This window comes from Pseudorca crassidens, chromosome 2 (genome assembly GCF_039906515.1).
Source record: "Pseudorca crassidens isolate mPseCra1 chromosome 2, mPseCra1.hap1, whole genome shotgun sequence".
Taxonomy (NCBI): domain Eukaryota; kingdom Metazoa; phylum Chordata; class Mammalia; order Artiodactyla; family Delphinidae; genus Pseudorca; species Pseudorca crassidens.
In genome coordinates, this window is record NC_090297.1 from 53,879,884 (window position 1) to 53,900,101 (window position 20,218).

The 20,218-nt window shown below is 49.7% G+C and overlaps 1 protein-coding gene across 1 annotated transcript; it reads left to right on the top strand.

Annotated features, from left to right (window-relative positions):
* The first annotated feature begins 7,625 nt into the window (after positions 1-7,625).
* On the top strand, positions 7,626-9,941 carry FOXD3 (forkhead box D3). Its single transcript, XM_067712653.1, has one exon. The coding sequence runs from the start codon at positions 7,886-7,888 to the stop codon at positions 9,320-9,322; it is 1,437 nt and encodes a 478-aa protein (XP_067568754.1). The 5' UTR covers positions 7,626-7,885; the 3' UTR covers positions 9,323-9,941.
* Positions 9,942-20,218: the final 10,277 nt, after the last annotated feature.

The window sequence follows — 20,218 nt, forward strand, 5'->3', positions numbered from 1 at the left end:
AACGTTTCCTCCAGACACCCAAATTTCCTGTGTGAGAGTTACTGTGAACTCCTTCTCCCTTATTAATCAGACACTTAGTACTATCAAATTTACTTTCTAAATCTTTCTCCAATTCATGCCCTCTTCTCTAGTCCCACTGCCTTTAAGTCATGTCTTCATCACCTCTTACTGAGATAACTGAAATAGCCTCTTTACTACCTCCAGTCTTACTCCCTCTGGTTTATCCTTCACATGGCCCCAAAAGATTGTTGCAAAATTTCACTCTGATCATGCCAATCATAACGTTAAAACCCATCAGTGGCTCCTTATCAACTTCAGGCTCTTTAGCACAATATTCAGGAATCTTCATGATTTCACTCTTGTCTGCCTCTACAGCATCAACTCCAGCTACCCGCCCTCTCCAATTATTAAACGATTAGCTCCTCCTCTTGTATTGCATACCTCTGTGTCTTGGCTCGCTGGGTTCTCTGCCAAGAACTCGGTTCCTCCCTTCATCCACCTAACAGCAGTTAACTCATCATTCAAGACAGCTCAGGCTTTATTTCCTTTGGGAAACCTTCACACACCCCTCTTTTCCAGGCAGAGTTAGGTGTGTCTACTCTGAACTCCTGTAACATTCTATGATAAATATTTATACAATTAATTATACCACATTTTAACTACAAACTTTCTTTAATAAGTCACTCATCAGAGTGAGGCTGTGTCTTACTGATTTCAGTTACTGAACCAGTATTTATTGAATGCTGCCAGCACGCCTCCCCCCAGACGGAGAGTGCTTGGCTAGAGCATCCTCTCCCACTAAATTCAGCTGTATGACTTCCATCCTTCTCCCGTACAGTGTACGGAGATCTACAAAAAGAGGCAGCCAGAAATATCTGCTTTGGACCCAAGCTTAAGAAAGTCCTTTCTTTAAAAGTGTTAGAAGGAGAAGAATTTAAATTTTAAAAGTGCATTTAATATCCCAGGTCTTCTCACATCTGTATGTGTACATTTAGTATGTGACTTCTACTTTTTTTTTCCTTGTAAATTCACTTTGCCCTTCTGAGAGAAAAAGTATGTATTATGATGGTGTTTCTATGTTATCCAAATGGGTCCCTTCCCTGGGATGTGACTGGGCCAGTCGCATAGTCTTCTTGAGATTTTGCCGAGGGAAGACTAGGCTGAAACTGAGGAGCCAGTTTAAATTTAAGTATCCTGTTGACCTTGCTCAGGAGGAGGGAGGAGAGAGGATTCCTGCATGAATACAAAAATCATAACCTTTCTGAAGGGCAGAGTTGTAAGACGTCTTCCAGGTCACCTGGGTGCTCTGGCTCATGCATAAGTAGGAAATGGACCCAATACTCCCCGCAGAGAACCCTTCCCTTGGGACCCAATCCTCCTCCACACTCCCCTCCCCCACCCAAGACTGACCCTCTTCGCAGTGTGTGTGCAGGCGCGGTGGCGACTGCTTCTAGAATCAGCCCTCACAACCTGCCTCTCCTAGCCAAGCTCCGGAGATGTCAAAGATTCTTAAGCAGGGGTTTTCCAACCTGCCACTGAGGCTAGGCAGGCGGGCCCAAGCTGCGATGTAGAGAATTCGATGTCCTAGCGACCTCCTCGGAGGAGTGGATCGAGTTAAATATAACCGCGCGAATGGAATGGCTCTAAAAATAAGGCAACAGCTGGCCAGTCCACAGCCCAGTCCCGGGAAGGGCGGGGGCCTGAGTGGTCTTGCGCAGGAAGGCCGCTCCGGGGCCGGGGCGAGGAGGCAGCAGCGTCCGCGGGCCCGGGCCGGAAGGCCAGCGGGGTGGGCGCGAGCTGCCCAGGGCCTGAGTACCTCCACCCGGCGCGGGCCCCGGGGACTAGACTCAGGGTCGCACGGTGGCCTGAGGGGGAACTTTTGAAGGACTCAGAACCCCTGCGAACTTGCCTGGACGTCACGAGGTGTAAAGGCTGGGCGCTGAACTCCCGCTCGCCCCGCCGCCAGGGGGAGCTGAGCGCGAGCGGAGGAAGCCGAACCCTCGAGGAGGCCGGGGCGTCGCCGGAGATCCAAGTGTGGGGGACGTGCGGCGGCGGCCGCGCACGCACACACGAGGCTTCCGCGGCGAGTGGCGCTCGGGCCTTCGCGCCCCCCACGTTCCCAGAAGGACCTTCCCGCGCGAGCCCCTCGGCCCTGCGCTCCCTCCCGCGTCAGCGCCCCAACCATCAAGGCAACAATTGAAACGTTTTCAAAACGGGCTATTTATTTGCTCCCAATAAATCGATCCGCAGTGATTGAGAAATCGATGTGGCCTGGGTGGGCAAGTCGCTCTCGAGGAGGGAAAGGCACTTCCGCCGGGCGCCCGCGGGGAGGCCGAGGGCGGGTGCCGGCTCGGGAGAGGTCCCGCCCGGGCCACACCCGAGGACCCGCCACCTGGGCGCGGGGGCCTTGCCAAGCCGCGTTCCCTCGGGCGGCGAGGGGCGCGCGCCCGCTGCCGGCTCTCCTCGGCCCCTCTCGCCTTTCTCCCCCGCGCGCCTGGGAGGCTGTGGTCGCCAGCGGCCGCCGCGCCGCTCCGAGGCTTTTGTTGCTCCTCGTTGGGCTGAATGGGGGTTTTGTAAAGCGGGACAGATAAAAATGAGCGGCATCATATTGTTTGACAGAATGATCCCATATGATGAAGTGTCGGCTCCGAAGGGGGTGAAAATGGTGAATTCCTAAAAACCCAGCCCTCGGCTCCTCCGCGAGCTGCCGGTAGCCTGGAGGGACCCAGCGGACAGCCGGGCCTGGCCGCATCGCACCAAACCGGGTCGAGAAGACTCGAGCTTTCAATGCCAAGTCATTTTTAAATCCCAATCCTGCCCAGGACCTTTCTCCTCGCGGATGAAAAGAACAATTTTCGAGAGAAAGGCTCGTTTTGATTAAATCTGACATGCTGCTGATAACTCCATGCTAATGTGAAATAATTAACATAATAGCCATAATTAAAAGCACGCTAACAATGCCATAAATTTATCACACAATTTTACTAGCTTTCTGCCCCTAACTGCTCTCTCATCGTTAATTAAACGTGTTGCCTTTTACAGAATGGATGTTTATACATTTCCAATATAAATAAATTCGAAGCCATCCTCTCTCCCTCTCTCTTCCTTTCCCTTTGGTCTCTCGCCATTACAAGGCACTTCTTGGCATGGGCCTTGAGTGGCGGACACCTTGTAAATAAATGAAGTTTTGAGATGCATGTACATTAAATTAATCTTTTTTCCCGCAACCCAAAGAGATCTGGAAAGGTATACAAGGGTGGAAATAGAAATAACTTGGATGCGTTGGGGACCCGGATATCATCTCAGCCCTTCCCACCTCCTTTGGTGGCGGCCATCCAGGCCGAGGCTGATAATAGTTTCACACATCTGTGAAGACTGTCAAGAAAGAGCCGACTTTGGTTTTTGCGGGGTGAAGAGAGGGGTATATTCCAGATGGGCTCCACCCACGTTTTGTTTCCCCTGCAGCACAGGGAGGGTGGCTGCTCTCTGTGGGAGTCGCGCCCCTCACTGCGCTGAACGTGGTCCTTTCTCCCCGTATTGCAAGAAAAGCGCACACGCGCGCGGGCGTAAAGATTTATCTCACCTCGGGCCAACGATTTATTCAAACCATTGGCATAGTCTCTGACTTAAAGGAGTCGGAAGAGGGCACCTGGGTTCGCTTGGGCCTGGCGAGGGGTAGGTGGGCCATTGCAGCCTTCCGCAGACTCTGACCGTGCCCCTTGTCCTGTGTTGACCACTTAAGAACCCAAATTGAGTTGTAATTAATTTCCCCTTCTCCGTCATAAACTGTTCCATCCACTATGTCTCCCCCACCCCCATCTCACCCCCCAGGACACACATTCTAAATCTCCCCTCCCCCAGACGTCTCAATTTCCTTCCAATCGATCCGAACTCCACTTTTCCTGTTTCCTGTTGCTAGAACCTCGGTCCGCTCCACCACCACTACCAACCCCCGCCCCCAACGGCCCCGGTCTTGGCGGCTTCCGCAGCTGGGTACCACGGACTCTGCCCGCCCCAGGAGAAACGGAGGGAGCCTCATTACATTCTCTTTGGCTGAAACGTTTCAAACATTTGAACAGGTGAGACAGCTGGCTGCCATCTTCTTTAAATCCCTCCGGGGAAGTTTGCTTGTTGTGACCCAAGTAGTCACTCTCACTCATAGTAATTGTTTGTGCTTGCGTGTTTTCATTCTACCTCCCCAGTAACCCTCTGAGACTCAGAAAATGTTTATCCACATTTCTCTTTCCTTCCCCCCCCACTAATATTTCCGTTCCCTCTATCACATCTTTCTTCCCCCCACAAATGTGTCCCTGTCTTTCTGTATCCGTCTCACTTTTCCCATCTCTGTTCTAAAATTTGGCGGTAACTGACGACCTGTGGGCTTTTAGCTGCAAGCTGAGATTACGCGGCAAACAGGCTTTACTCAGCCCGGAATCTAGTCGGCCTAGGACAGGACCCTGCACCTCGTCGGGCTCGGGTCCTTCCGCCCTGGCGGCGTCCCGCGGCGATGGCAGCGGGAACCTTCCTGCCTCCCACTTGGGCTGCCGCTTAGCCTCCTTCCAACAACGGGAGGTTGCGCGGCGCTACTGTCCGCCGGGAAGGAGGAAAGGGCGGCCGGCTCCTTAGCCTAGAGAGCTCGCGGGAAAATCCGCCGCCTCCGCTGGAAATCGATATTCAGCCGTTGGGCCCGCACGGGTGCAGGACGTCGGGGCCGCAGCCAGTAGGTCCCGCACGTCTCATCATTTAGCTAATCGAGTCGAAAAGTTTCTGTAAGGGCCAGACCCGGCATCAGATGGTAACACTGATTGAACAAGAGATTAGCACAATAGATCGCTAACCGAGGGGAAGCGTTGCTTTTCACGCTACGCCCCGTAATTAATGGTATGAATCAATTAATTTGACTTTTATTGTGTCGAAGAATAAAAGCGCAACAAATGGAACTGGCGGCTGGGAGCTGTTCACCTCCCACCCCTTCCCCCAGGGAGGTTCCAGAGACACCGGGGAATGGACGGATTGGGCCAGGTCTTGGCCGAGGGGGGCTGAGAGGCAGAAACAGCGGCGCCGAGGGAGTCCTGAGAGCCAGCCCTGACGGGCAAAGAAATCGAAATTAGGCTCATTTGGAGGATACTTCAAGAACACTGCGGAGGGCAGCCCCTGGAGCCGTCACCCTCCCGCACGCACACACACACACGCGCGCGCGCACGCGTCCACGCGGGCCCAGCCTCCTAGGCTGCGGTAGGGCTCCTGCTGCGGCCCGCGCCTGCCTCTGGGGCTCTACAACCGAAGCTGAGCAAAAGGAATTTGTGAATTTGCGAATTTCGCTTTCTTTTTCGTGTCCTTCCGACCTTCCTTTTGTAATTATTGGTTTACTGGGACAGTTGCAGCCGGGACCTCCGCTGCCGGGGGGATCGGTGGGCAGCCAGCTCGCCGCTCCGGTCTGTTTCGCTGGAAGCTGTCTAGGTGGTATTGTAAACGGTTCGGAGTCTGCGGGCCACAAAGCGGTGCAGCTGCGGAAATGAACCCAGATGCATTTTAGGGTCAGGTGCAGTCGGGGTTTCATTTAGATACAGAAAAACCTTGGAGTTTCGTGGGCGTCTCAAGTTGGAGTAACTGCCCCAGCTTCAACCAGAAACATCCTGCGAAGTGGGGATCCAACGTGCTAGTGTTTTAACCGGGAAATTATCTAATGAAAATTAAAGTCAATCTGTGTGTCGCACTGCCTATAATGAAGAAAGTTTACGTGTGTCTAGGCTAAGGAAAGAGGGGGGTCGTAGGTGAGAGACAGACAGGGAATCAGAAGTACTACTGTCCGCCAGGAAATGTATCAGTTTCTTAGTGTCATCTGTAAATATTTCACTATTTTCTCTCGGACCATCTGCCCTTGTGCTCCTTCTGGTGAGGCCTGCATTCCCCTCGCAGGCCTCAGCGGCCAGACTGGGCTTGGGTTCCAAGAGCCCGCCACACCCGGTAGGCACTCGCGGCTCGCAAGGAGGCTGCCTAAAAATGCGGGAGGGGAAGAGGCGGCCCATCGCGGATTCACCCGGTCAGGAGCACTATTCTGAAGTGCGAGGTCCACGCGCCCCAGCAATGCAACGCACCCGGGTAGGTTTGCGCCCCCGCCAATCCCAGTTAAATGCCCACAGTCTTTCCTACCATCACTGACTTTCCTTGCCAAAGAAACTCGATGCTCACTGGCCGCATCCTCCTCCACCTCCTCTGTTGCCGGTTTCTGAGGAAGTTAAATCTTGGAGGGTTTGTCTATGCCCTGAGGAAAAAGAATCCACGTTAGTTAGCAGCAGTGAGAGCCTAGCCCGCTGGCAAGCTCCGGGCCGGCCCCGCTCCCAGGAGGCTGGGCCTGGGCGCCTGCGAAGTCACACCACCCGCTCCCCGCGTTGTCTGCTCTCGCAACCTGGGCGCGGCGTCTAACCTAGAGGCCCGAAGCCTCTTCCCGGCCCCACTCGACTTACCCAGGCCGCTGACAATCCCGGCTCCTTCCCCAGCGCCTCATTTCCGACTTTTTCACATGCTAAGTCGTTTAACAACTCCGAGCAGCTAGTTAGGGCTTCTTTATTTATAGGTTCCCTGTTATTTTACGTCTTTTTTATTTCTCTCGGCAACTATTCTAATAGATTAATCAATAGCCATTTTCTGACCTTCGGGAACCCCAACTGATGCTGCTGTGGCCGAGCGGGGAAAAAAAAAAAAAAAATATATATATATATATATATATACATATAAACACGCCCACATCGAGCCTGGAAAGCGAAGGCAGGACCGGGTGGTTTGACTTTACGGGGAGGAGGAGCGCCTCCCCTCAGTAGGTGTCTCCGCCGACCAAGCACTGAGGCAGGAGGGGCTCTTAAGTCTAATTAGCAAGACAGAGCCGGGGCGCATACCTTACTCTTTAGAGCTAAAAAGAATCAAACAAAAAACATAACAGACTACTAAGTTTTTCTTTAAAAAAATAATAATAACAACGGGATGGGAATCTTGTCCTCTGTTCTACGCCCAGCCCTTGCCTAGGGAGCGTTGGCAAATGGGGGAGAAGGGAGAGGGGGCGGGTAGGGCAGGGCAGCGGAGCCTCGGGGTTCGGCGGACGCTCACAGGCCCACACCCTCACTCGTTCACACGCACCCATCCGCACTCACACCCACAGGCTCCCTCGACCCCCGCGCCGGGCTGCAGCCCAAGGTGGGGTCTCGGGGCGGACCGGGGCGCCCTCGGGCCCCGCGGGATGCTGGCGCACGGTGCGGCGCAGAGTTGCGCGTCCCTCGTCCCTTTGTTGACAATTCTCTCAACCAACTTGAGTTTGGCCGGCTCGGCGGCGGCCCTGACGTCACGCACGGTCACGTGGCCCCGCCTCCCGCTGGATCTTTAAGTAGAAAGTAATCTATCAGGCCAGTCCTTAAAACGCGACTTTCGACTACGGGGGCTTCAGCGTCCCTGACACCCCCTCCCCCCGTTGCCCCTGCCCGCGCCCTCCCGAGCTGCTCGGCGCCCGGCGTCCCGCGCCCGCCAGCACTGCTCCTGCTCCCCACGCCCGGGCCAGGGGCAGAGGAAGGCGGGCGAAGTGAGGGGGCGCGGCGTGGAGAAGCCGCCGGGGCTGGCAGCGGCAGCGAGCGCCTAGTACCGAGCGCCAGGGAGAGCTGGAGTTTGCAGAGCGCTGCCACTGGGGGCGGACGGCAGAGCCCGCTCCGCGCGATGCCGGGCCGCCGAGTGTGAGCCAAGCCCGGAGGGCCCCGAACCACCTACGCCCCCCTCCCCTCTCCCAATCCCCCATCTTTCGGAGGCGCCCAAAACCCCTTTTCTGAGGTTGGCGACAGCCCCTGAAGACGCCCATCGCGCACCGCTCCTTCCCCGCCGCCGCCACCAACCCCGAGGAGGGATGACCCTCTCCGGCGGCGGCAGCGCCAGCGACATGTCCGGCCAGACGGTGCTGACGGCCGAGGACGTGGACATCGATGTGGTGGGCGAGGGCGATGACGGGCTGGAGGAGAAGGACAGCGACGCGGGCTGCGATAGCCCCGCGGGGCCGCCCGAACTGCGCCTGGACGAGGCGGACGAGGTGACGCTGGCGGCCCCCCACCATGGGCAGCCTCAGCCGCCGCACCAGCAGCCCCTGGCACTGCCCAAGGAGGCCGCTGGAGCCGGGGCCGGGCCAGGGGGCGAGGCGGGCGCGTCCGAGGCCGACGGCTGCAAGGGCGGCGTTGGCGGCGAGGAGAGCGGCGGGAGCGGTGGCGGGCCTGGCTCGGGCAGCGGTGCGGCGGGAGGCCTGGCTCCGAACAAGCCCAAGAACAGCCTGGTGAAGCCGCCCTACTCGTACATCGCGCTCATCACTATGGCTATCCTACAGAGCCCGCAGAAGAAGCTGACCCTGAGTGGCATCTGCGAGTTCATCAGCAACCGCTTCCCCTACTACCGGGAGAAGTTCCCCGCCTGGCAGAACAGCATCCGCCACAATCTCTCGCTCAACGACTGCTTCGTCAAGATCCCCCGTGAACCGGGCAACCCGGGGAAGGGCAACTACTGGACCCTGGACCCCCAGTCCGAGGACATGTTCGACAACGGCAGCTTCCTGCGGCGCCGGAAACGCTTCAAGCGCCACCAGCAGGAGCACCTGCGTGAGCAGACGGCGCTCATGATGCAGAGCTTCGGCGCCTACAGCCTGGCGGCGGCGGCCGGCGCCGCGGGGCCCTACGGTCGCCCCTACGGCCTGCACCCTGCAGCCGCGGCTGGCGCCTACTCGCACCCTGCTGCTGCGGCAGCCGCGGCGGCGGCCGCGGCGCTCCAGTACCCGTACGCTCTGCCGCCGGTGGCACCCGTGCTGCCGCCCGCCGTGCCGCTGCTGCCCTCGGGCGAGTTGGGCCGCAAAGCGGCCGCGTTCGGCTCGCAGCTCGGCCCGGGCCTGCAGCTGCAGCTCAACAGTTTGGGCGCCGCCGCGGCCGCCGCGGGCACGGCGGGCGCCGCTGGCACCACGGCGTCGCTCATTAAGTCCGAGCCGAGTGCGCGACCGTCGTTCAGCATCGAGAACATCATCGGTGGGGGCCCCGCGGCGCCCGGGGGCTCGGCTGGGGGCGCCGGGGTAACTGGGGGCACCGGGGGTAGCGGGGGCGGCGGGGCGGCGCAGTCCTTTCTGCGGCCGCCCGGGACCGTGCAGTCAGCAGCGCTCATAGCCACGCATCAGCCTCTCTCGCTGAGTCGGACGACGGCAACCATCGCGCCCATCCTGAGCGTGCCGCTCTCTGGACAGTTTCTGCAGCCTGCAGCCTCGGCCGCCGCCGCTGCCGCCGCCGCAGCGCAGGCCAAGTGGCCCGCTCAGTAGGGACGTGCCGGTGGCCGGGATGCTGGGCCCGGCGGCGGCCTCGAGCGTCGGCTGCATTTGCAAGCTGCGCGCCCCGCCCCGCTCCTGGCCCCCCTGCCCAATCCTGGACTTTGCCTCTCTTCCATTTCCTCCCTCCAACCCGTCGACACCGACTTTCGGCGGCCTCCACCCGGTCCTGCATACCTAGGCTGGCGGAGCAAACTCTCACCGCGCACCCGCGGGGAATAGCTTTCCGTACAGGTAAAACCGAAAACCGAATTTCCGAAAATGTACCCCGACGGCACCTGCTCTCAGTACCTTGGGGATGGGAGGGAAATTCTTTGTATATATTTGTATAAAAATTATTGACTTTCCTTTTGGGGTTTTTATTTTTTTAAGAAAAAAACAAATTCAGTAGATTTAGAGCTCTGAACTTTCATTTTTTCTGAAGGTTCACTCTCCGCAGTTTTATGTGAGAAAAAAATGTATAGAGATGGTGGGAGATTTTAAATATTAAAAAATTTTCACAAGGCGAAAAGTGTCATTCTATTATAAAAGTCTGTTTATATATGAATGAATATATATGGTATTCTAAATGTTATTCCATCGTGTTGTACACAACTTTGTAAATAAAATTTTTAAAGGCTCAGCCTAGTGTTTTATTTAGGTGTCTGAGATAAATGACAAGATTTTAAAACAGTATTTGCATTTTATTTTTCCCAGATATTAGAGGAGTTTCAAGGAATGACCTTTTCAAACTTTGCTAATTCATAATTTGGGTGTAAGAAATTTTAATTGGAGAAAGAATATACCTAATTTAAATTGTATTAATATTTTCTTTTAGTTTTCATATAAAATCGGGATGTTGGTGGTGATCTCCTTCCTATCAATTCATTGAATCAAAATGACTAGATATTTCTGAAGATAAAGTAAGCAGCCATTTAAAAAACCAACCTAATTCTAAACATCAGCACAATTTAAATATTTTTTAAATACAAGACTTTATCTTTCACAATGAAAACTTCTCAAATGAGAGTTCTTAGTCGTTTCAATTATCCTTTCAAAAGAATGTTTAATTCCAAACATCTCCCTCATTTTAGCATTTAAAGCCTTGATTTTTCAAACTGTTTATTTTCATCCCCTAAGTGGAAATGGTAATAAACCCAATTAACTTTTTAAATATCTGTATGGCATTTTAAATTTTGCAGTGGAGTTGTATTACCTATATTAACCTGATAGATGATACATAGTTGTTTTATTCTTTCATAATATTTTCAAATAAGGTACCTGTTTTCTATGATAGTAGTCCACAACATAATTTGGATTTCTGAAGGATTCCTGTAGATGCCTCCTCCAACCCGCAGCTTTTCCGAAGGCCAAGAAATAAGTGGCCTTAATATCCTTTGAAAAACAGATGCACATCACCCCGTTTTTTAACCTTTTTAAAAATACCTTAGGCTAGTTTAGTGTGAAATGCGAGATCACAGAGCAGGAATGGGGAGATGTCCTTGCGGATTATTTTTAATGTGCATTTCAGCTGTTGCAACCTTAAGTATTAAGGTAGAAATGAAACATCTAGACGCGGGAAGCCGGTTCCCATCACCAATAACATATCCTCAAATGGCATCAATTCTAATTATTTCTTAATTAATTTAGCTGTTACAATTACGTATGCGAAATCACTTTTTTAAACTGGAGCGGATAGCAGTACTGTCAGCTCGGCCCTATGCGCGTGCTGTTTGCAAAACACCGCCAGTCCCTGGCGCTGGCGTCCACCTTGCCTCCCTGGTCGCGGAGATGCCTCCCGGCTGCTGATCCCAGCCTTATTTCCCTGCTGTCGGTGTGGGCTAGGGAGTCGCTTTAAAAGACCCTTCTTCGCAAAAACCGAACCGGTCTTCCTGGTAAACAGTAAACATTATTGTGTCCTGAGTAAACATTCCTTCTGGATCAGAGTCCTAAAATAAAACAAGCTGCCTGGGGTGAGATCGTTTAACTTGATAAACAAGAACTTGATAATCAACCGCCACCGAGAGGAGCAACAGTTACCTTCACGGAGAAGAGATTATGGACCACACAGTCTCCGGGTGGGTCCCTTCTAATCTCTTTTTACAAGGAAAAATAAACGGATCTAAATTTGTTTGTGTGTTGCAGCTATAAAAGTAACAAGTTGTTTCACAGTTGTGTCTGGCTAATCGGTTTTTACACAAACAGCAAATGGTACATGATTTGTGCAAACACATAGAGGTTATTTCTAAATTTAGCTGACACCCCTGGGAAAAGGGAAAGGCAGGGCTTCTTGAATTCACTTTTAGCCTCAAGAAGCTGCTGATCCAAGGCTTCTAAATGACATTGGATAACAGGGGCCTCATTCCATCCCTGATCCTTTGTTACTTATAAAATTACTCGCTCATATTTCCGCGCATAGCAGCAATACCGGCCGAGCCTGCGCCCGCAGCGTGACACTCGGCCACAAGCTGCCGCTTGAGATTCGCAGAGCTTCCCACCCCACTCCCCCGATGCATTAGGCGGTGGAGTGTAGAGGAGAGATCCTCCGGCAACTTTCCTTCCAGACACTTATCAGCCTTGAACTAGAGCCTGAAGATGGTCCCCCTCCTTTATTTCTTGGAGGGTAGGAGACTCTTAGACGCAGACCCCAAACCGACCAGCGGCTGTTTAAAGTCCCGGCAGATGTCAGGGAGATAGGCCTGGCCATAGCTCAGCTGAAAATCTCTTTTTGGTTTAAGCTTGCTAAACCACGAAAGCTTAGAACAGAAGGAAAAAATGCAAATATTGTATATAATGAACGCAAGCACTTGGGGAATGGAGGGCTTGAAACCCACATTTGATATGAGCGGACGCGGGCAGCAGCGAGGAAAGGCACTGAAATCTTTTACACTGAGATTTAAAGACAACACGACTGATATCGGCTTTTTATTTCACTTAGGCAGATTTATTTGTAATAAAAAGAAGAAACGGGTTATTTTTTATGGGGAGGATTTTAGCTTTCGGCTACACACGAATTTAAACTGGTTTCCACTTCTTCCGGCATTCATTTCTAGAAAGTCCATCCAGTTCCAAGGCCTGTGGCCCTTAGAGTATCCCCTGGACGAAGTCCCTGAGTGGGGTCCCGGTACTCAGTCCCTCCGGGAATGGAGGGTGGATTCGGAGGTCCAGGGAAAGGCGAACGAAGGCTAGAATACACGCACGGGCTCTGCAGGGCTCTTGCTGCGATGGCGGACGTGGCCTGTAGGGGGCGACGAGCAGATGGAAAACTTCCGCGTTTTGTCTCCGAGGGTCCACTCCCAACCCTGAGAGACCTCTGCTTCCCTCCCAGGCTCTGAGCACACTGACACCCTTCCTGTGCTCATCCTCCCGTCCTGGGACACCCAGGTCGAATCTTGGAAAAACTGTTTTTCTCGGCCTCTCTCCTGGAAGGGACAAAGTCCCGAGGGAAGTTTGCCCTAAAGATTGGGAAGCAATAAAGTTTAGTGATGAGGAAACATGGACTTGGAAGCAATTAAGAGTTATGTTTGAGGTTATTTATTTTATATGGTTTATAGGAAGAGTTTTGGCAGTGAGGGGACTATGAAAGGCTGGTGTGTGTGTGTGCGCACGTTTTAACGTGGGTTCCTTGAAGAACTGTACTGAAGAGACTATAATGTGAAGGAAAGCCAGTTCCAGAGCCATGTGTCTGTTAGACACATGCTGCAAACTGCAGCATAATTAGTAAATGAACGCCTCTCTGGGAGGTGAATGGGGAGGCTGGAAGGTGTTCCCAGAGTGCCCAGGTCGCGTGGCGGTTGTGTGTGTGTCTATTTCATGGGAGGGAATGACAGGAAGCAGTGGAATGAGACATGCCTTCCAGAGGGGGGGAGGCGTCCCGATCAGGGAATGGGTACTTCCTGACTGTGACCTTGGACAAACTGCTTGGTTTCTTTCTCTCCATTCCCTTGCCTCTGCAATGAGAATGAGGAGTCTCTTTGTCACTTGGGCTTGCAGGATTAGGTGAGTTGGTGTCAGTGAAAAATGTTTTATAAACTGTAGAGACCTAAGGGGATGTAAGGAGTTAATTTGTTTGTTAATGGCTTCTAGAAAGACAAACAACTCTGTTACAAACACTTGCAATGTTTGGCTTGGTTTTGAACAACTAGATTTTAGGTATAAAAAAAATGGGTTTTTCTATGAGGGGTTGCATAACCTATTCCAGTCCCTTGCTATCTGAAAGGATGGAGCAAAAGAGAGTCTAATCAGAAGGGGCTTTTCAAAGGTGGGGTCTCCTCCTGGTCTTGAGTCCTTCAGCCCAGCCCTGGGCCTGAGGAGAAGCCCGTGGTGCCCACTCACTCTCAGTCCGCACCCCCTGCTCCAGAGGCCTGGCATATTTCTTTCTGGTTGAGTGGTCTACTTTGCTTTTTGCCCCTTTGCTTCCACTGCCCGAGGCAAGTGGGGAAACCTGAGCCCTCCGCTGACAGATGCCCATTAACGCAACACGCAGTCTCAGGGCGAATTAAAGGCAACCAGATCTCAGACCCGCGTAAAAGACCACCCTCCCTTTGCCTCCCTCCAACAGTTGGCATAGTTACACCCAGAGCCAACTTCTCTCTTAACCATCACTACACCCTCCCCTTGCCCTCTCAGGAATGTACCAGCCATTCTTTGCTCCCCGAGGGCAGCACCAGCCAAGGGGGGCGAGTATGCAGAACAAAATTTGGAAATAAATGTTGCAAAATCAGCGAAGGAGTCGTAGAAAGCATCACCTTATTTTTATTTCCCAATAGGGTGTCTTACATCCGAATTTTTCAAAATAAGAATTAAGTTAGTCACCTCCCTTATTTTAATATAAAACTCGTACCAAAAGCCCTCCTTTTTCAGATGATTTTGTGCTTATGCACACAGCTCCGTCCTATCAGTGGTGAGATGGGGAGGGAGAGGGAACACCTTCATTCCCTTGAGTCCTCTGGGGCTAAATTTCGGAGGCATCTTCAGAAAAACAGCCCTAGAGAGCACCCTTCCCTCTTTTCACACAGTTCCTGAAAGTTCAGTGACTTCCCCAAGGTCACTCAGCGGCCCAAGGATAAGCCATGGAAATACTCAGCGGAGGAAAAATTGTTCTCTACCCAGGAAGGATGCCCCCCTTGAGGAAAGAAAAAAAAAGCGAACAGTGGGGCAAAGAAGGTTGGGAAGAGTGGAGGGAAAAAAAAAAAAAAAAGACAAACGCAGAGAAATACTGGGCCGAGCAGGACTCAGCTCGCGGAAGACCAAGACCTAGACCGTGGGTGGCTCCGCGGCCCTGGGCGCCCGATCCGCCCCAACCCGCCCGGGCCTCGCCGCTCTGCTCGCCCAGGGCTGAGCGGTTCTCCAGGGACCGACGGCTAGATCTCCTTCTTGCCTCGGGATTTGGGAGGGGAAGAATGAAGAAGGGAAATCCAGGCCCGAAGCTCCGCTCACCCCGAGGGTCAGAGGTCCAGCCTCACCGCCCGGGTGTCGGGAGTCGGCCTCCATGGGCGTCTCCACCCCCTCCCACTCCGGGTCCACCTTTGCGCCAGGCACTAGGGCTTGGCCTGCGGGACTCCAGCTCCCTCTGCCTGGGGGTGAGGCAGGGGGCCGCGGTTGGTGGGGGGAGAGAATTTGAATTGCTTAGGGAGGAAACCCATCCGTAAAACGACACCCGCTCCCGCGGCGCCCCGGGGCCCGCGCTGGGTAAGCTCGCGACGGGAACAAATCTCCGCGGTGTGAACCAGGGCGGCCGAGACTCCCCAACCCAGGATCTCTGGGGAACCAGGGACAGCGCTACTAGGTTCTAGTTAAACCACAGCCTTAAGGAGGGTCGTGAGAACTCGGGCGACAAGGCCAGGGTCTTGGGACGGGAGTGCCCCTCGACTTGGGCCTGTTCGCCTGGCCGCCAACGCGTGGCAAGAAGTCTCCTCTCCGCCATCACCGCCCAGCTGCTCCCGCTTCAGCGGAGTGGGCATTTGGAACGCTCTTTCCCGGGATCCGGCAACAGGAGCTGCAGTGCACGTCTTATCGAAGAAGGGAGCTTTGGTTCTTTTCCTCCCTCCATTCCTTCCACTCTCTCCTCTCGACAGATGGTAAGCGAGACTCAGTTTTCTCCAAAAGACCAACAACACATTTTCGCCGTTACCCTAGCAAGAGGCGCATGCCGGGGAACACAGCAACCTAGCAACCCCAAACCTTAAATTTTCTCTTTGCTTTCAAGCTCCATCTGGGAGGCACCGCCTCCTCCGGGAAGCCTTCCTGAGCCTCCCAGCTCAGGTCACTTGCGCCTTCTTGGAGCCCACGGTGCCAACTAGTGAGCCGTTGTCTACGATGCTCTGTGAGCTCCTTACCGTCTAACATTGCTGAGCACAAAGGGGACGATCAAAAGTATTTGTCTAGTAAAAGACAGACTAGGACCATGGGAGTGGGGATGAGGAATCTTGAAGGTGCTTATTGATCGAATGAGGTTCTTCTCGAGTTTGGGTGACTGTTTTCTTCCCATTCCTTTCCTTCAGTCCCCCCTTTTTATAATAAATGCTTTTATAAACACCGTGTTAATTTTTTAATGAAGGAATTTAAAAAGCATTTATTAGAGACTTAAAAAGTATAACACATTTCAACGTTCATAATATAATTGGATTTTCTGCGATATTTTTTCTGCCACGGTGAAATTAGTTGAAAACTCCTTGGCCTAGCCTAAAGTACCAGCAGACAGTTCCACCTCCAGCCTAATGAAGAAAACTCCTCTAGAGTACCTCGGGGTTTTCAGCCAGCCTCTGCTTCAGTTCTCCCAGTAGAAGAGGAATCGCTACCTCACAAAACATCCATTGCACACAGGGGCAGCTTTATTTGTTAGAGTGTCTTTCTTTTATAGAACTTTTATTTCCTTAGTAAAGTATAGAGAATTTGAGAGTCATTTGCTTAGATTTCAATACTAAAGATGTTATATTGTCGTGTGTTGGGTTTCTTTATCTTGACACACAAAGAATTCAACGTGGTTTGGCCTCTATGTTAAGACTACTGTTTGTGGAGAAAACTGAGCAAAAGCTATAGCTTTGAGAAAGTATCAGGATTCTGTATTCAGTATACATGTTCCAGGGCTGTCTACGGGGCCTGCTCTGAGATCTATTTGGAGATCCCTAGTTATTTACCACCTCTCCCAGGGTTGGGTTCAGACTATACTGGTGGTAAAATTTTTGTGGGATAGTTGTCAGAATCTCATTCTTTCTTTTAACGAGAAAAAAAAAAGCATTTTTAAAAGCTTAAACAGTTATATAATTTATCCTTCATTGCTGTGAACATTGGCATAAACGTTAATCTCTCACCTGTCAGTTATCCAAACCATTCACCATACAAAACTAGGACCTTTGATGGCTTCCCTGAAAGATATTCATACAGATTCTAGTATTTAATATAGAGAAGAAGAAAGTAAATCCCAGATTATTTTGTCATTGCCCTCCAATTGGGATCAAGATAATATGCTCTTTAGTGTTATACACTTAATGCTTTTTTTTTTTTGCAAATTTATATCTAGTTTGTGTGGTCCCTATTGATTTAGGTGTTTTTTTTTTATTATTACTGGAGTATAGTTGATTTACTGATTTAGTCTTTATATAGCTCAGTTAGCTTCTTTCTTTGCCATTGTTACAGATTATATCAGTAAACCATCTCTCAAATTCTACCATTTTACAAATGTAAATGTTGGTTACAAGAGCAAGTGGTATCAAGATCAGCACAAATTAATCACAACCACTGTGAAACATCTGCTTTATTGATGGTACTTCAACAGCATCACCTTTCCACATACATCAGGAATTATGATTTTATGATAAAAGTTGCTCTTGCTGCTGGAGGGAATCGAGTATAAGAGTTAACAGATTGGATTAAAGGACAAGGCTAATTCTTAGTCCTAGGCCTGACATTGAACTTGGAAGTATCTGATGGAGTCTGCCCACATAAAGACCACTATTTTTTTTTTATTATAGAATATTGGCTATATTTTTCCTGTGTTATACAATATATCCTTGTAGCTTTTTTTTTTCTTTTCTTTTCTTTTAATTTGGCTGAGCTGGGTCTTAGTTGTGGCATGCGGGATCTTTTAGTTGCAGCATGTGGAATCTAGTTCCCTGACTAGGGATGGAACCCAGGCCCCCTGTATTGGGAGCAAGAAGTCTTAGCCACTGGACCACCAGGGAATTCCCCTTGTTTTTTTTTTTTTTTTTTTTTTAAGATTTTTTTGATGTGGACCATTTTTAAAGTCTTTATTGAATTTGTTACAATTTTGCTTCTGTCTTATGTGTTTTGGTTTTTTGGCCTCGAGGCATGTGGGATCTTAGCTCCCCAACCAGGGTTCAAACCCACACCCCCTGCATTGGAAGGGGAAGTCTATAACCACTGGATGATCAGGGAAGTCCCTTCTTGTAGATTATTTTATACATAATAGTGTGTACTTAATCCTGTACTCCTGTATTGCCCCCCCTTCCCTCTCCCCACTGGTAACCACTAACTTTGTTCTCTTTATCTGTGAGTCTGTTTCTTTTTTGTTATATTCACTAGTTTGTTGTATTTTTTAGATTCCACATATAAGTGATATCATACAGTATTTGTCTTTCTCTGTAAAGACTACTATTGAAAATTTAGCTGAGAGAAAGAAAGGAAACAGAGGAACTGTACTATTATAACTATCATTTCAACATTTCCGGTAACAGATATTTTTCAGTAACTATTTAAACATTTAGAGATTTTTTTTAAACCTTAATTTCACTTTTGTCTTGATTTAAGATATCTGATATTCCAAGGTATCTGTCGTTCAAGCCTCCGGCAGTTTGATGACTCCTGCCCTCTGATATTGATAGTGTATATTGTAGTTCAGGGGAGGAGACTGAATCACCCTCCTCTACCACCACCACCCATGGGGCCCCATGAATAAAGTGAAGAAGCCCCACAGGAGACTGAGCGAATCTGCTCTCTACTTTGGGAACCATATTCTAGTACAGAATATTCAATATATATACTTAATGGGTTACTTTTTTTTTTGGCCGCACAGTGTGTCACTTGGGATCTTAGTTTCCCGACCAGGGATCGATCCTGTGCCTCCTGCAGTGGAAGTGCAAAGTCTTAAGTACTGGACCACCAGGGAAGTCTTAATGGGTTACATTTATTTATCTATTGCTTTTAAATATTCTTGCATAAATGAGATGAAGTGTGAGAAAAAAATTATTAAATTATAAGAGCTAAAAACTTACTGTGTAAGAGATAGCTATACTGTATTTTCAAAATTCTAGGGAGGGTTTGAGACGCAGAATGATTATCTGGAAAGAGCATGGGCTTTGAATCTGATAGTCCTACAGTCAATCAAATCCTGGCTCTGTCACTTCTGAAATGACTTTGATCAAAGGTATTTGGCCTCTCTGAATCTCAATTTTCTTATCTATGAAATGGGAAACATAATATGAAGATTTACTATGATAATGCATTTGGAGTGCTCAATACTGGTGGCTATTATTACTTTACAGTTTTGCTGACTTAATAGCAGTCATATTTTCATGAGGCTAGCTTTCTTTTTTCTCTGATATTATATACCCATGGTTGTCACATTTCATATTTTAAAATGACATTGCTGATACCACTGTCCCTTCCATCTGTGTGAGCTAGGTATCATTTTTGTGTTCTCACAACTTAACAAATGTGAAACAATTTACTCTGTAGTGCCACTTGGTAAATCACTTTTTCACTTTCAGGGTATTTTTCAGTCTTGTGGATGAGAGGTCTTGACAATAGTCATTAAAGATATGATAGCACTTTCACAAGAGCAAGGACATGTGCCTTATGTCTTTGCTGAGCTCTGGTCTAGGTAGACTAATTTTAACATTTTTCTAGATCTACACTAAGATTATACTAAAAGAAGTTACTATCTGCCTAGATTGTATCTGATCAGGCAAATACCTAATTTTCAGCTTGTAAAGACTACCTCAGTTATACTATCTGGTTAATGGGAGGATGTGATGTTACATAGTTAAAAGAAGATGGGGTAGAAGTCAGCTGATTGACTTCTGCTGCCTGATGATTTTGGCCAAGTTACTTGAAACTGTAAACCTCAGATTATGATAATCTAGTGGGGACATTCTATGTCTATTTAGCTTAAGTTAAACCAAACATCACTTTAAAAGTATGAGAAAGAAACAGAGACGGAGAGAAAAAATGCAAAAGAGAGAATGAAAAATCATTTAAATGTGAAGTTGCCATGAATTCCATTCAGTGGGCATGGACAGAGGGAAATGAAGAAAGGGTGGCATGAAGTTGCTGGATGCAGTTAGTCTCCATTCCCTTATGCATTTTACAATGTAAGCATCTTGCTACAGAAAATGGGATGACATCTCTATGGTTAAATACACTGCCCTTATATTTTTGTACAACATGGACTCTAAACACAAGCAAGTTCTTACATCTAGAGTTCAACCAAAGAGGTATCAACCTGTTCCAACAGTGGAAAAGCTGACAATTAGATTAAGGGAGCGATGGTATGCTTCTATACTGTAAGGGCAAATTGAAGGGAGTTTGTGACTAATTTTTATTATATTTGATTTTTTTTTACCTTACATGTTACTTTAGCTCCTGGACAAAATGCAATTTCCATTGTAATACCTGCCTTACCAGGGCTGTTCTGGGAATCAAATGAGATAATATATGTTAAAGTGCTTTGCAAAATTCACAGTGCTATAAAATGTAAAATGTTTCTTTTCTCTGGACAAAACTTGGCCAGGAATCCACTTAAATGGTTTTATTCTGTGTTGCATACAGAAAGTGAATTGTGGTTGAGTACAGAACAATAAGCACAATAATAATAATAAGGATAGGAGCTAAGAAGATGAGGTGACCACTTACCACCTGCCCGGAAATGTGTTTCCTTCTTCAAGTAGATTA

What these genes read in the sequence shown, in the direction of transcription:
- FOXD3 (XM_067712653.1), top strand. Translation starts at nt 7,886, where the DNA reads ATGACCCTCTCCGGCGGCGGCAGCGCCAGCGACATGTCCGGCCAGACG.